At 39.9% G+C, this 13,737-nt stretch overlaps 1 protein-coding gene across 2 annotated transcripts in view; it reads left to right on the top strand.

Moving 5' to 3' along the window:
• The first annotated feature begins 4,422 nt into the window (after window positions 1–4,422).
• Window positions 4,423–13,737, top strand: part of MFSD14B (major facilitator superfamily domain containing 14B) — a 30,414-nt gene continuing 21,099 nt past the window's right edge. The window contains exon 1 of one of the 2 annotated variants that reach the window (XM_059873206.1): window positions 4,423–4,703. In XM_059873206.1, coding sequence (XP_059729189.1) covers window positions 4,491–4,703 — 213 coding nt within the window. In that variant the 5' untranslated portion in view covers window positions 4,423–4,490. Of the gene's footprint in view, window positions 4,704–4,900; window positions 5,042–13,737 lie in introns of those variants that run through there. The other variant, XM_059873207.1, reaches the window with a different exon arrangement.

A 13,737-nucleotide genomic window follows, 5' to 3' on the forward strand; every position in this document is an offset into this window, starting at 1 on the left:
AAATATACACATGTAGGGTTTACTATAGAATGTGTGAAACAATGCTCACTTTTAAAATTTTAAGGGTTTATTAAACATTAACAGCAGTGACCAGCAGCTACATGCTCAGCTACAAGAGGGATGCTCTGCTTTTTCTATCCTTGGCCCTCCCAAAGTCTTGTCAGTCAATTCTTTCTCTGCTGTCCATTGGTGGAGATCCCTTCTTACAATTTGATTGGAGGCCATGGCGCGTGTCCTAGTAACAAGCTGTCCCTCCTCTGAATGCCTTGACTAGAGACGACAATAGAAGGTGGGAAGGGAAAGAGGACTATGGGGAGAACATACACAAATAATGTAACTATACATCTGTAAAACTTTTTTTAACATACACATAATATTAATCTCTTAATTGTGAAAGTGAACCATCACATTTATAACATAGAGCAATTTGCTTGCAAAGGGAAACAGGTATGTAGCAGTTTTGGTTAGTATTATCTCTAGCAATATAACAACAAGGAAGCATTGCAATATGAAAATGTGACATCACCCAAGGACATGCAGAAGGGAAAAGAAAGAGAAAGCACAAGAGTGTGAAGAACAAAACAAAACAAAAAAAACCAAAACTGGACAGCATAATAGTGTGAAGCTCTCACCATCCATACGCCCTTCACCAGGACTTGGTTGCTGAGCAATCTCAGTCAAGGTGGTGGTTGCAGAACTGATCTGTTGGGTGCTGGGAGAAGTAAAAAAAAAAAAAAAAAAACAGTGGGGAAAAATCTCCAGGAAAATCTGCTGAACACAAAATCTACTTGGTTTATAGTCAGGTGGAAATGTCCAGGTGCCCAGGTGCCTTCCTCCTGAGCAAGAAGCTCCATGTCATTTTGTGGATTACTGGACACTTTGGGTGCCCTTGACACCTTAGGAGAAAATACAGCTGCCCAAGACAACAGGGGTCCAAGACAACACCTTGCCCTGCCAGGGCAGTTGAGCATTATGGCCCATCAGCCATATGACCCTCAGGTCACAAATAAATGCCCCAGGTACTTGGGGAAGTGTCAGTGAGGTGGTGAGAGAGGAAGGAGGGGAGGGGAAAGTAAGGGGGGAGGCAGGGGACATGGGGGAGGATGGTGGTTTGTCCTCCCTTGGTTTGCAAGGGAGGGCAACTTAGCATGACAAGAGGCCCCATCCCTGACAGGATTATTTCCTATCTCACTCCAGCCCATCAGTCACTCTCTGTTTTATCACATCAAAGGTTTGCTACTACACAGTCAGAAACTCAACTCTTCCATCTTTAAGCTGGGCTTCAACAAAGCTCCCTGGTTTCCACAAATGGGGAATGTTTTGAGTCATTATCCAGTGGCCTCAATTAAGTTTGGTCTCCCACAGAGAGGCAGTAAAAGCCCTCAGAGCATATCCCTGCTGTGGGTGGTCACAAGGACACAAAGGATGACCCAGCCACATCCAAGGGTTGAGCATTGCCCCAGCAAGGGCAGGCCTGGCCCAGCTGTCCCACAGAGCAGCATCCAGCTCGGGCCAGCAGCATCATGCACGCTGGCCATACACCAGATCTGCCACTCCTTGGGGAGAGCCCTCAGTGCCATCCAGCCCCTCGGCATTAACCCTCTGCGACGACAGCAGCAATGCTCCCTGTCCAGGAGGGCACTCGGGACTGTGTGCAGGGTGTTTGTTGGCACCTGAGGTCCATGAGAGCAGCAGTGCCTGGCTGCCAGCACTGTGCCAGAGCTTGGAGATGACTGCTCCGAGCCCCAGCAGTGTCAGTCTGAGACAGCAGCAGAGGGCAGCATGGCATAGGTGAATGTAGGGACAGCACCTCAGGCATCCAGCCATCCCAAAAGCATTTTCCTTGGGATACTCTTGGCCATGATTTATTGAGATCAACTTATGATTCATCTTCAGAAAATTTTGTTAATCCAGGACTTCATTCTTTAGCTTAGAAATACCTTGTTCAAACAGTGTTGCAGGTGGTTCACACTTCACAAAACCTCACTAAACTATGTGAAAAAAACCATTAGATCTGGTTCATATTTTTTCCATGAATAGTTTGTCAGCATTTTACACTTTTTTCTTCAATAAAACAGGCAATTTAACTCTATTAACTACAAAAAATGGATAAAAATACAAAAAAAAACTTGCAGGTACCTACGCTGAGATAAAGTACAGTTTTAAATTTCAGAGAATATTTTTTATTATCTCTTAGCAGGTGACTAGCTACTGCCAGATATAAGAATTATCTCAGAAAACTATCTAGGCAGTTTCTAGTATCTTTTTAAAGTAGAAATGGACTAACTAACTTAGAAGTCTACAAATCCAATGACTAATCAGAATTCTTTTCCCCAGGATTACCTATCTTCACTAACCAATAGTTTCAGCTGACATCTCAACAGTCATTCAAGTTCATTGTATTTTTACAACTCTTTATAGTTTTGATTAAGCTGAATAGCTTTCTCTAATATACTCTGTATCTTTGTTATTAATGACCCCTCCAGACAGCTTAAAAATATTGCTAAGAATACTCTAAAAAGTGTAGAGCATAGAACTGGGAGAAACTGTGCTAGTAACATCTCTTCATAAACTCAGTATTTATTCCTTTGCCTTGTTTCCACTTATTTGGATAACCAGCTCCTAATAAGGATTATATATGTAGCTCAGCATGTGAACAAAACTGTTCTAACTTTAAATTCTGTATGCAGCAAGGACATAAAGTAGTTGACGGATCTGTTGAGCCCAAATCAGCTGATCATTTGATAGTGGTTTGTATATGAAGTGGATTAAGTCACTGATACATGTAACTATTTTAATGGTGAAAATTTTAAAATACAATGATGAATTTAAGTAATATATTTTACATGAACCTCAGGTGGCAGACAGGTTTCTTCCTGATACATCAAGCTTATAAATTCATGCCTTTCTGACTGAGGAATCTGTTTGAATTTAAAAAGTTCTCATCCCTTGGAAGCCTCAATTCAAAAAAACCAAAACAAACCAACAACAAAAACCAACACTGAAAACTGTGCAGGAAAAAATCCCTTGCCTTTCAAGTCAGTAGAAAAATGGTTGAGTCTTAAAAAGAGCAAAAATATTACTATATTTCATGATGACTATTTTGATGATGACTATGAAGAAATGATATGTTTTTTAAGAGCTTCTAGGCTACTAGAAAAAAAAAGTGGAAAGCAAGCATGAAATTCTACATGCAATTGGCTTGGGCTGGCAAGGAAATGTAAAGAAAGTGTGTTGATTTACTAATCCCTGTATAAGAAAAATAATTTCGTGCATCCATTTAGTTCACAGTAACTTGTTACTGGCTGAGTGAGCTGGGGTGTTTAGCCTGGAGAAAAGGAGGCTTAAGGGTGACCCGATCACGCTCACAGCCACCTGGAAAGAGGGTGTAGCCAGGTGGAGGTTGGCTTCTTTCCCAGGCAACCAGTGACAGGTCCAAAGGGCATAGGTTTAAGCTGTACTGGGACACGTTTAGATTGGACATTAGTGTTGTAAGTGATCAAATCGCCATCCAAATTTATAAAAAAATTTTATAAATTTATTAGATTGTCAACCAAAAAAATAGAATATTATAAAACCGCCACAGCCAAGACAGCATCAACCCCGGACTTTGATGCTGAGTGAACTTGGGACAGACCGACGTAGTGTCAGCGTCTCCCCAGAGTGTCACATCCACTGCTCCAGGTAGCCAGCTTATATACAGTTTATTCTGCCTGGAGCAGAAATGACCTAAGATTTCTGTAAGTTCCTACATACGTGTAACAGGAACTATACAGATGCAGTCCCGAACAAAAGTCAGGCCATAGGTTTGGATGGCTGTCTGGGCTCCTCGAGATAGTCTTCTTTTCAGTTGTAGCCCGGACGTCGCCCATTCTTCCATGTATTCTCTTCCAGGTGCGTTCTGTGAATGTTCTGGACATTCCTGGGAAACGGTGGATGATCGCCCAGGAAGGACTCATTCATTCCTTAATGGCCATGATTTTATCTGGGCGAGTCCAGGAGATCTTTTGAATAGAAAGGAAAGCCCTGCTTCTGGCCATGGGGGTCAGAGGCATGGTTGGATCTTTATAATTTTTATACAGTTACAAAGCATGAATTATCTCTATCATATACTACATTAGGAAGAATTCACAGAAACGGGTGACTGGACATTAGAATGGGCTGCCCAGGGAAGTGGCGGAGTCATGGACCTGAAGGGGCTTAAGGGTAGACTAGATGTGGCTCTCACTCCCATGGTCTAGGTGGCAAGGTGGTGTTCGGTGGTAGCTTGGACTCGATGACCTCCGAAGCCCCTTCCAACCTCACTGACGCCGATTCCCGGAGGGAAGCCGGCTGCCGCGCGCGCCTTCCTTCGAATCCGCCTCAGGGGCGGGGGCCGTTCGGCGCGAGGGGGACGGGCTCGCGCGCTCACGTGAGCCCGGCGGAGGCGGCCGCTGCAGCCGCCGCCGGCCCAGCCCGGCCGCTCCGGGACGGAGCATGGTTTGAGCGACATGAGCCCCGAGCCGGAGCCGGAGCCGCCGCCGCCGCCAGCCCGGGACCGGGCGGCAGAGGAGGAGGAGGAGCCGCCGCCACCGTCGCCGCCGCCACCACCACCACCACCACCACCACCGACATCTTCGTGGGAGGGGGGCGACCGCGCCAGGTGGGGCGGCTGCATCATGCTGGGAAAGAGGGTCCGCCTGGCGCCGTACGGCTGTGGCGCGGTGAGTGCGGGGTGGGAGCGGGGCTCCGCGGAGGTGGCGGCGGCGGCGGCTGCGTGCGGTTCCTGCCGGCCCTGGGGGCGGCCGTGCGTTGCGGGCTGGGCCGGGCGGCCCGTGGGTATCAGCGCCCGGCCCGGACGAGAGGGGTAGCTCCTCCTTAGCTGCCTGCCGAGATGTTTCCTGGAGCGTCCTGCCCCTGGATGCCTTATGGAAGTTGAGGTGCGGCGAGTTCTTCGCGTCGGCCCTGCCCTGCATTGACCTGCCCGACTCTGACAGCCCCACTACATTCTTTACAAATTTGTCCCGGGCGGAGAGACCTGAGTAACAGCATCTCTGAGCAGGTGGCTGTAAATAAGTTTTCTTTTAAAATGTATGAATCCGAGATGCCAGGAAGGTGAAACTTAAGTTTTCCGTAGGAGCTCTTGGAGGTGCTCCGTGTTGAACCTATCCCACGGGGTTACGGTATGCAGTTTTTCAAAGTGGCTGTGCTTTCTGTTTCGTCTCTTCCCACCAAGCGCTGAGATCTTGTGGTGCAAAAAGAGGAGCTGGAAGGGAGTGCGTGATCCCTGCCCTCGCTGCAAAGTTGCGTTTGTAAATGTGGTAGCCGTGCCTAATTTCTTTCTGAAGAAAAAGACTTAAGCCTTTCTGTCAGTACGTCAGTATGCTCACAAGATGCCTTAAAACCAGATCAGAGATCACCTCCCTTGAGCTTTCTGCTGTAGATGACAGGTGACTTGTTTCAGGCAGGATGGTACTGGCTGAGGCGATATAACTCATCCTGTTTTATTGGAGTTAACCCAGACGTCAAGATGGAGTAGAAGAACCCAGGGGAAGGCACAAAATAATAAAACAGGTGATTTTGGTACTAGCAGTTTCTGAAGGGGTACAGGTGCAAAACATGGCAGTACCTTACCATGCCGAATCTTTTCAGCAAATTGAAATCACATACATTTTTTTTTTGCATCTGAATTGCAAGCTGTTAATAACTTTTCTTGAGGTTTGTTTATGTTCATGTGTACCTGAATAATTTAGTATTAGTAATTTGCTCACAAAGTTGGGTATGCTGAAAGCTTGCCATATGCCAAAAGTTATAAAACAGTGCTAGGTTTGTGACAGGAGTCAGCATCTCCTTTGTGTGTTACCTGTTGTCCCACAGATAAGCCTCTGTGTTATCAGAGAGAAGACAGTGGGCTGTTTTATGTGAAGGTGAAGAAGTATTTTTAGCTGTTATATTTAGTATGTTAACAATGTAGCATTAATGTGATATCATGGCTAGAGCTGAGGAATATTAAAAAAAAAATCTTGAAATCATCTGTTTGCGCATACATTCTTTCTGCCTTACTTACATTTGATTAAGATCTTAAGGTACTTTTAGTAGATGATTAGTGCAGCGAAGATGAAGAAAAATGTAGTTCTGTGGAATTCATTAGTAAAGTAATTTCTTTAATGTAAGTTAATTCCAAAATGACTGCTTCACACATCTTATAGTGTATCACTTCTCTATCTAGGTCTTTCAGTTGTCTTTTAGAAATGGTTATCCCCTTCAAAAAGCAGGTTGGACTCTTCAAGAAGTGCAGCTGATAATCTGCTGTATGGTAGAATTGCTGTTCAGGTTTGTGTACAGTATCTCCCATTAAAGAGTCTAGTGTATATGGAATGCAGTAATGCAGTCTGAAGTCAGACTACACAAATATCTCTGAAAGAATTTTGAAAAGTTAATGTTTTAGTTGAGAAACAGGTTTTAGTTTTATCTGCTCAGAAGATGTGGTGAAAGAAACAGAGGATTGATCTCCCAACTATATAGAAGAAAAATAGTTTAATTTTTTGATGTATGAACAGAGGCTAGGAAATGAAAGGTACATGTAGGGAAGTTTCAAAAGAAATCGAAGAACTGATTTCTTTCTCTAATTTTGAAAAGTAAAACTCAAATAACACATAACTAATAACTGATAAAGGTGCTAACCCATTTTTTTATTAATGCATGGAATGTCTGATAAAGTGATAAAGTTTGATTAAGTGTTAAAGAAATGCTTTTGTGTACTTAATATATGCTCTTCTGTAAGTTTGAAAATTTAGCTGCAAAATGACATTAATTTGTAATTTTGTAAAATGATCTGAGGTTTAGTTTTCTGAGTGTATTTTTTGTCCCATCCCTCTTAGTTGTGCCCTTGGAGGACTTTGTGATCCTCTAAAGCATCTCATCATACAAGACAGACTGCATGGGGCTCTAGCCTTATCACAGTAGTGCAGTTATATCATGTTAGGGTCTGCATCTGTTCCTGACTGAACAGTCTGTTTTGTAATTGCAGTTCCTGCACCTCCCTGTGATTCTCACATGGTTGTCATATTGCTACAATTCTCTCTGCCTAGACTTTATTGAAAGAGCATATTCACAATAACATATGAGGGACTGGTTCGTGGCTTTAGATGTATTTGCAGAGATCTGTTTGATTTCAGTGGGAGTGCATCCCTGGCATTTGGAAGACGAAGCTTGCTGCTTGGACTGCTGCTGAAGAGATAAATGCAGAAGTGAAATTTTTGTGAGCTGCTTCTTTGGGCTTTGAAGAATGTCTTAATTTTTCCTTTTTAGTTTTACTCTTTATTGGCATCAGATCAGTAAGACAAAGTGGAAGAGTATGACCAACTCTGTCAGGTTGTGCAAGGCTTTCTACTTTTACCCCTCCAGCTTGGGTGTGAGAAGCTTCTGTTTTTGGATGTAACTGTAGCTAACTTCACCTTGCTGAATGCATTGGCCTTACTGAATTGAAGAGCTGAAACACAAATGCTGAACAAACGACTTGTTATGAATCGAGTTACTACCTCAAAATTAATAAGAACAACAGTGTGTTTAACTAAATTCCAACTAATTAAATAATTTTTCTTGGCTGCATTACCATGACTTAAGTGAGCCTGAGAAATTTAAGTAAATGACGCTGTGGGACATTTTGCTAGCTCTTGTGCAATCTTGTTACATCTGAATTATGAATGCTGGTTGTATAAAGCTTAGCATGACATTCAGAATATTTGTACTATGCACTTCATTTCTGGGCAACCTGTTGTCAATAAAATGTCACACTAAGGAAACTTTTCAGCAAAATAGTGTCATACTGTCTAAATAAAATGCTTTTGTGGGAGTAATCCTAAATAGAGTATGAAATAAAAAGTCACGCATATGTACCTCTTTGAGAATTAATCAGATGTTAGTTTCATGTTCTTGGACACTGCAAAATGCCGCAGCTATTATGAAGCCCAAGACATTATATATTTTGGAAAGATGATATAAACATTCTGAACTGTACATCTCCAAATTTTGCCAGCCTTTATTATTTAAATTTTATATTGGTTTACACAGCAAAGCACAGCTGTGTGTACCCAAAGAATTACATGTTCTTGCCCTTACTGTTAGCATTTTTCTTTTTTATACTTCATAAAAAATGCAGCACAGTAAAATTAAGGCAGCATGATTCAATGTTATGAGACTTTACTGAAACAGGTCTGAATTCAGTAAGCTGCTTTCTTAAGTTTCTTGTAGAATTTAAATTGTATTGCTGGTGGTAAAAACATAGTTCGTTTGTCAGTTCTGTTGTTACGTTCCTTTGTGGAGCACTGTTTTCTCCCACACTTGTTATTTTTACTGTTAAATCTGAATAATTAGAGATGAACAATATTACATTCTCAAGACTGCCAATGTCATTCTGAATCTTCCCATCCTGTTAGATTGACATTAGGTCTGAACTGTTACTAGGAATGTTTAGCTATTCTGTTTAAAAAAAATCACTCTGGTTTATATTTTTTGCTGAGAGGGCATTCCTGCTGTTACAAGTCTGCTGTTACTGATGCTCTATCTGTGTGGATGTTGTTACATTCCAAGAGAAGCACTGTAGGCTAGATCAGTAAAAACTTAAATTATCAAGTCATAGTTACATAATTAGTTATGAAGATCCTAACCTAGCCTTCTGGACAAGGAGTTTCAGTAACTATCTGCACGATGGAGAAGCACGTGTGTTCCTTTTTAGAGGAATTTCTCAGTGTTGTATGTATTTCTAAGTTTTTCTAAGAAAACTTGAGACAGATAAATTGGCTTCCAACTTTCTGTAGTGTAATATGCTGGTTATATGTTATTTCTGTATGAAGTATTTTAATTAAGCAATGAGGTACTATCTAGAGCGGAGCTCTCAGAATGTGGGAGGATGTATGGCATTTGTTTTCTTGGGTAGTCTTCCTACCTCAGCGGCTTCAGCCATGAAGACTGAACCAGAAATGATCTTCATGCTTTATGTGCCTTAGAAGCTTCCTGCTTCTAAACTTGTCCAGTCTAAACTGAAACAGGAATGTCTTCCCAGCAGGAAATACAGTATGGCCAGACATTTTAGGTCTTAAGAATAGATTGTGTAAAGTACCACTTATTTTCTTGTATTTTAGTGTAAGGAGGTGGTGGCAAATTTTTTTAACACCCTTCGTGTCATGTCACTTCCAGTTCAATGAATCCTATTTGTACCTTTCTGCAAATGTTTTTATTGCAGTTTGGGGGAAGCTGCTTCAGCATTCCTTCATATCTTTGATAGCGTTCTTTTTCTTTCTGTGGGCTTCTTGTGCTTCTGTAAAATAGAATATTCAACAATGAATATTGCTTAAAGCTTCTGAACAAAACAGTCATGGGATAAGAGAAGGATCTTTATGTAGAGCTAATAAAAATGGTCAGAACATCAGAAGAGCATTAGCTAGGCAGGCACATCACATGCTAATGCAGTAATATAGTGATAATATTTTTCCTAACAGGGAAAGTTCTTTTGGACATGTGTTAATAAGCCACTGCTGAATGCTAGACTCATTTCTTTCATTGAACTCTTTTTTTCCAGGATCACATTCCTGTGTTGTAATCATCTTATATGTGGAATTAAAATTATGTCTTCCTCTTTGCATTGGTTAAATTAATATACATGAATTTCAATCTGCCATTTAATTTATTTTATGTATTCCACAAACTTTTGTTGTTTTTTACCATTGCCCTATAACTCTTCCAAAGTGAATTGCTTTTGTCATCAATGAACTTCGTCACTACATGTTCATCCTTTTTTACAGCTCACTTCTGAATGTGTTCAACAACATAGGCACTAGGACAGGGCAGTAGGAGTCACCTGGTAGTGTTGCTGTGCTGTATGAAAAGATTGCAGTAGGTTTATTTTTCTTTTCAGTGGTCCTGGGGTTTTTTTTGTACGTGTTTTGTGGTTTGGGGGTTTGTTTTTTGTTTGTTTTCCCTGTGTGTGTGTGTGTGTGTGTGTGTTTGTTTGCTTTTCTTTTCTTTTCAACTCCTGTGAAAAGTTTGCTTGCTTTAAGAGCCTTTAGTGGGCATCTCTGAGTATGTTTACTGGATTTTTGGAAAGCTTATTGATGTCATCTGCCTTATCTGTACATGTGCTTTTGAGAGCTCTAGGAACAGTTAAGGCACAATTTCTCTTGGCAAAATCTTCACACGCTTTTCCATTTTGAATGAAGAGTAGTTCTGATACTCTAGACCTATGCAATATGATTTAGCCTAGCTTTCTATTGAGAAAGTCTGTTATGATCTTCCAGTCCAGATACAGATCTGCTTAAGGTGTTTGTTTTGCAACTGAAATACAAGTCTGGATGGTGTATAATTGAATTAGTTATGATTTATATTGCAGCTCACAAGACATACCTAAAATGCTGTACTGGATTGAAAGCCCTCTCATTTGTGTTTTATGTATTTTTGTACTGAATTTTTGCCAGTTCCAGCAAGTAGAGCATTTGTGGTGAACATCTGGAATTAAGGTGGATCCAAAATGCTTCTGTTTGAAAATTAAAGAAAATAGTCACTAGAAAGAGACAAATATGCAGTATCCTCAGAAAACTACCTGGGTAATATGTGTGGAAGAAAGAGAATCCGTTGTGAAGTGAGATGGATTGGTGGCATAATACTTGTGCAAGAATAAGCTAAAATGATTAAATAGTCTTGTAGCGAGACATACCAGGAGAAGTTTGTATTTGAAGTGGTTTTATTTTGGGGGATTTGTATTTTGGGGGAAACTAACAAAATAGTAGTGAAGATAAGTGTGTAAAGGGAATGAATTTTATAATTTGTCATGAACTTCAGAATCTGAATGATTCATACATAAAAGCAAGTTTCTTGGAGTGTTTTACTGATTGTGTTAGTTCAGTTCTTTTTTTTTTCTTGAAAATATCAGAATTGACATAGTGGACTCCAGTGCAGGTGGCAGTATAAAAAATGACTAATTGAATCAGTTAATTTTTGTAATGGAAAATGTTTCTGTAGGTGCTCAGAAAAAAAAATTAATTAAACTCATACTAATTAATTTGAATGTTGTTTTTCATATTGTAGGACAGTGAGTGCTCTTTGCAAAGGTGTGTCTGTACTGCAAGTAGAACAAGCAACTGGCAGACTCTCCTGAGGGACCCTAGCGCTTGGTGGGAAGGAATTTCCCAGAGGATGGTGTAGGGGGACAAAAGCAAGTTCCTGTGGTTGTCAGTTCAGAAGTTCAGTTTGAGTTTGGTTGTTATCTGCCTGAAAGATAATAGGATTATGTCAGTGGAAAGGTACTTTAGGGAGATACCTTCCTCTACAGGACAGGATCAGCTGTGAGGCATGAGCAGGTTGCCCAGGGCTTTTCCAGGTGTATAGATTGAAACAAACACTTCATGTCCAGCTCTGCTGCTTCACCCTTATGGGAGGAAAAAAAGCCTATTTATCCAGTTGAATCTTTTGCTGAATTTGCCTAGCAGGACTGTGTGGCCCTCATCAACATAAAAAAATTTTGAAAAGGTGCTCTGGTAGACTTCAGGATTTGAAGAGTGAGAAGTGATTTTGTTCTCAAAAAAGCATATTTCTTCGGAGAAATTAACAGGTGTTCTTGAAATTGATGTTAAAGTGCTTTTGCAGGCATTCAAAAATTTTAATTATTATATGTATTAATCATACATTATAGGTATGAATTAACAGATAAGTAGTTACCTAAAAACTATGTGAATACTGCCTGTTCTTACTTTGCTCTGCAGATCTGGGCTGGCTATAAGCTTGCATTTTGCTGCAGAGTATTTTAGGGTGAATTGTATTAGCTGTTCTTCAGAATGTCTTAGATAATGTATTGTTACTAATACTAGATTGCATTTCCCTCCTCCTTTTTTACAAGCAATTATTACCAGCTGGATTTATCATTTTGACATTTTTTCTTGGATTTATTAATGTTCAACAGCTGTTTTGCTTTGAAAAAAGATTGTACTGCCTCCCAGTAGTTATCCAGCTTCCTTCAAATTAAGTTTTGGATTTACTCTGACTCCAAGAAAGGCAGAACAAAAAATTGGGTTTTTTTTAGAATTGGGCAGTGAAAAGGGGCAAAAGGAGCATTGAAGGAGCAAAATGTAAAACTGGAGAGAAATAACAGATGTTTTGTTAGAACTTTTAGGACTTCAGATTTACAAGGATGGCCTAAAACTTGTATTGTTAAGCATTTGAGATTAAGTAATGTTTTGCTCAGTAATGATTGTGCAAGTATAAAACCTTGACAAACAGCTGCATTTGAAGGCTGTTACAATGTTCTTACATAGTTTCACAGCCCACACACAGTTCTGTCATTTTAAGATGATCCTTGTGAGTTGAATGTAAGCCCTTAACAATTTTAAAGCTTTTCTGAGGACACTTAAAACACTGTCAATTTTGAGGGCAGTGAATGAGACATGCAACTTCTATATTGACCATATCTACACTATTTCTTAAATCCTTTAAAAATCTTTTTAATCATAAGGAATTCAGTAGGTTGTTCCAGTACTGTTTATTCAAGAAGTCTGAAGGTCCTTGTGCTTCAAGGTTTATAACCATTTTTTGCATACTCAAAGTTCTTTGTGTAAATTGCATGGAGTTTTGTTGCAGGATGTTTTCTCAATGCAGTAATGAACTTCACTCAGTAGTTCTGATACAGCTTTATAAAAAAGGCAACTGTGAAGTGTTTTTAGAAAACTCTCTGATTTTGAACTGAGTAAAGAGTTTTTGTTGATTTTATTTTAAATCTATGGACCAAGCTATGTACATGATCAATCATAAACTATTTTGGTTTCTTAAAAAAAAGTTGATACTTGATTAAAAATTGGAAGCGTCTGTGCTAGAGTTTGTGGGAGCTACGGTAAAGATGAACATTCTGAAGTAATTGTCTTCATCAGTCCATTTGATAATGTCAGTAAACTTTCCTGGTTTCATGATCTTAGTTTTCCAATGCAGGCCTTAGAACAAGATTTTTAATTAATCTATGGATTAGGACACTGTAAAGAAAACGGAAAGAAAATAATCAGCTATAGTCAAAGTGGATCATATATTGGTAGTGCTGGTATATTTGGCATAGAATGCTTGTCTTATTTTTAACAGGTACATGTTTCTTTCAAGATCTAAATTTTAGTATTCCAGGTCATGGCTTGAATCCAAAAGGCTGTGATGGTTTCTGGTTTTTTTAGTAGGTCAGTGCGGCTAACTGTAAGCTGCATGATACTGCCAGAAATGATTTGCAAACTGTTTTATTCTCCATGCTTGTCTTTGAGTGTGTATGTACATCATCTTTCTGCTAAACTATATAAGTCTCAGATCAAATTTGTGTGTAATAAAAACACTATAAAAAAACTCCAAACACTCCAAAACTTCATTTTTCATGGCGTTAGAAATGTTTGCGAAATGCAGACCAGATGTTAATGATGCAGCAACATACCTAGTGGTATAAAGTTGTGAGGGAAGTAAAGTAGAGGTAGGGGAATGTCTGGGGAGTCCCTTACCTATTCTGCTGTAAAATTTGCTTTTTTCAGAGGAAACTGCTGTGGAAGGGATCTTCAGACTTCAGTATAATTAGTGTTAAGTGCTAGTCTGACTAACAGACATTTGTCAAAAAATATTAATAAAATTGTTATCCTATTACCTTATATAATTACAGAAGTACTTACAGACTTCTTATATGAGGAGGATATTTTTTTTTTTTTGCCCCCATAGCCTTTGGAATCTTTGCTATTTAGAAATTTAAAA

The sequence above is a fragment of the Haemorhous mexicanus genome, chromosome Z, assembly GCF_027477595.1.
Source record: "Haemorhous mexicanus isolate bHaeMex1 chromosome Z, bHaeMex1.pri, whole genome shotgun sequence".
NCBI classification, from domain to species: domain Eukaryota; kingdom Metazoa; phylum Chordata; class Aves; order Passeriformes; family Fringillidae; genus Haemorhous; species Haemorhous mexicanus.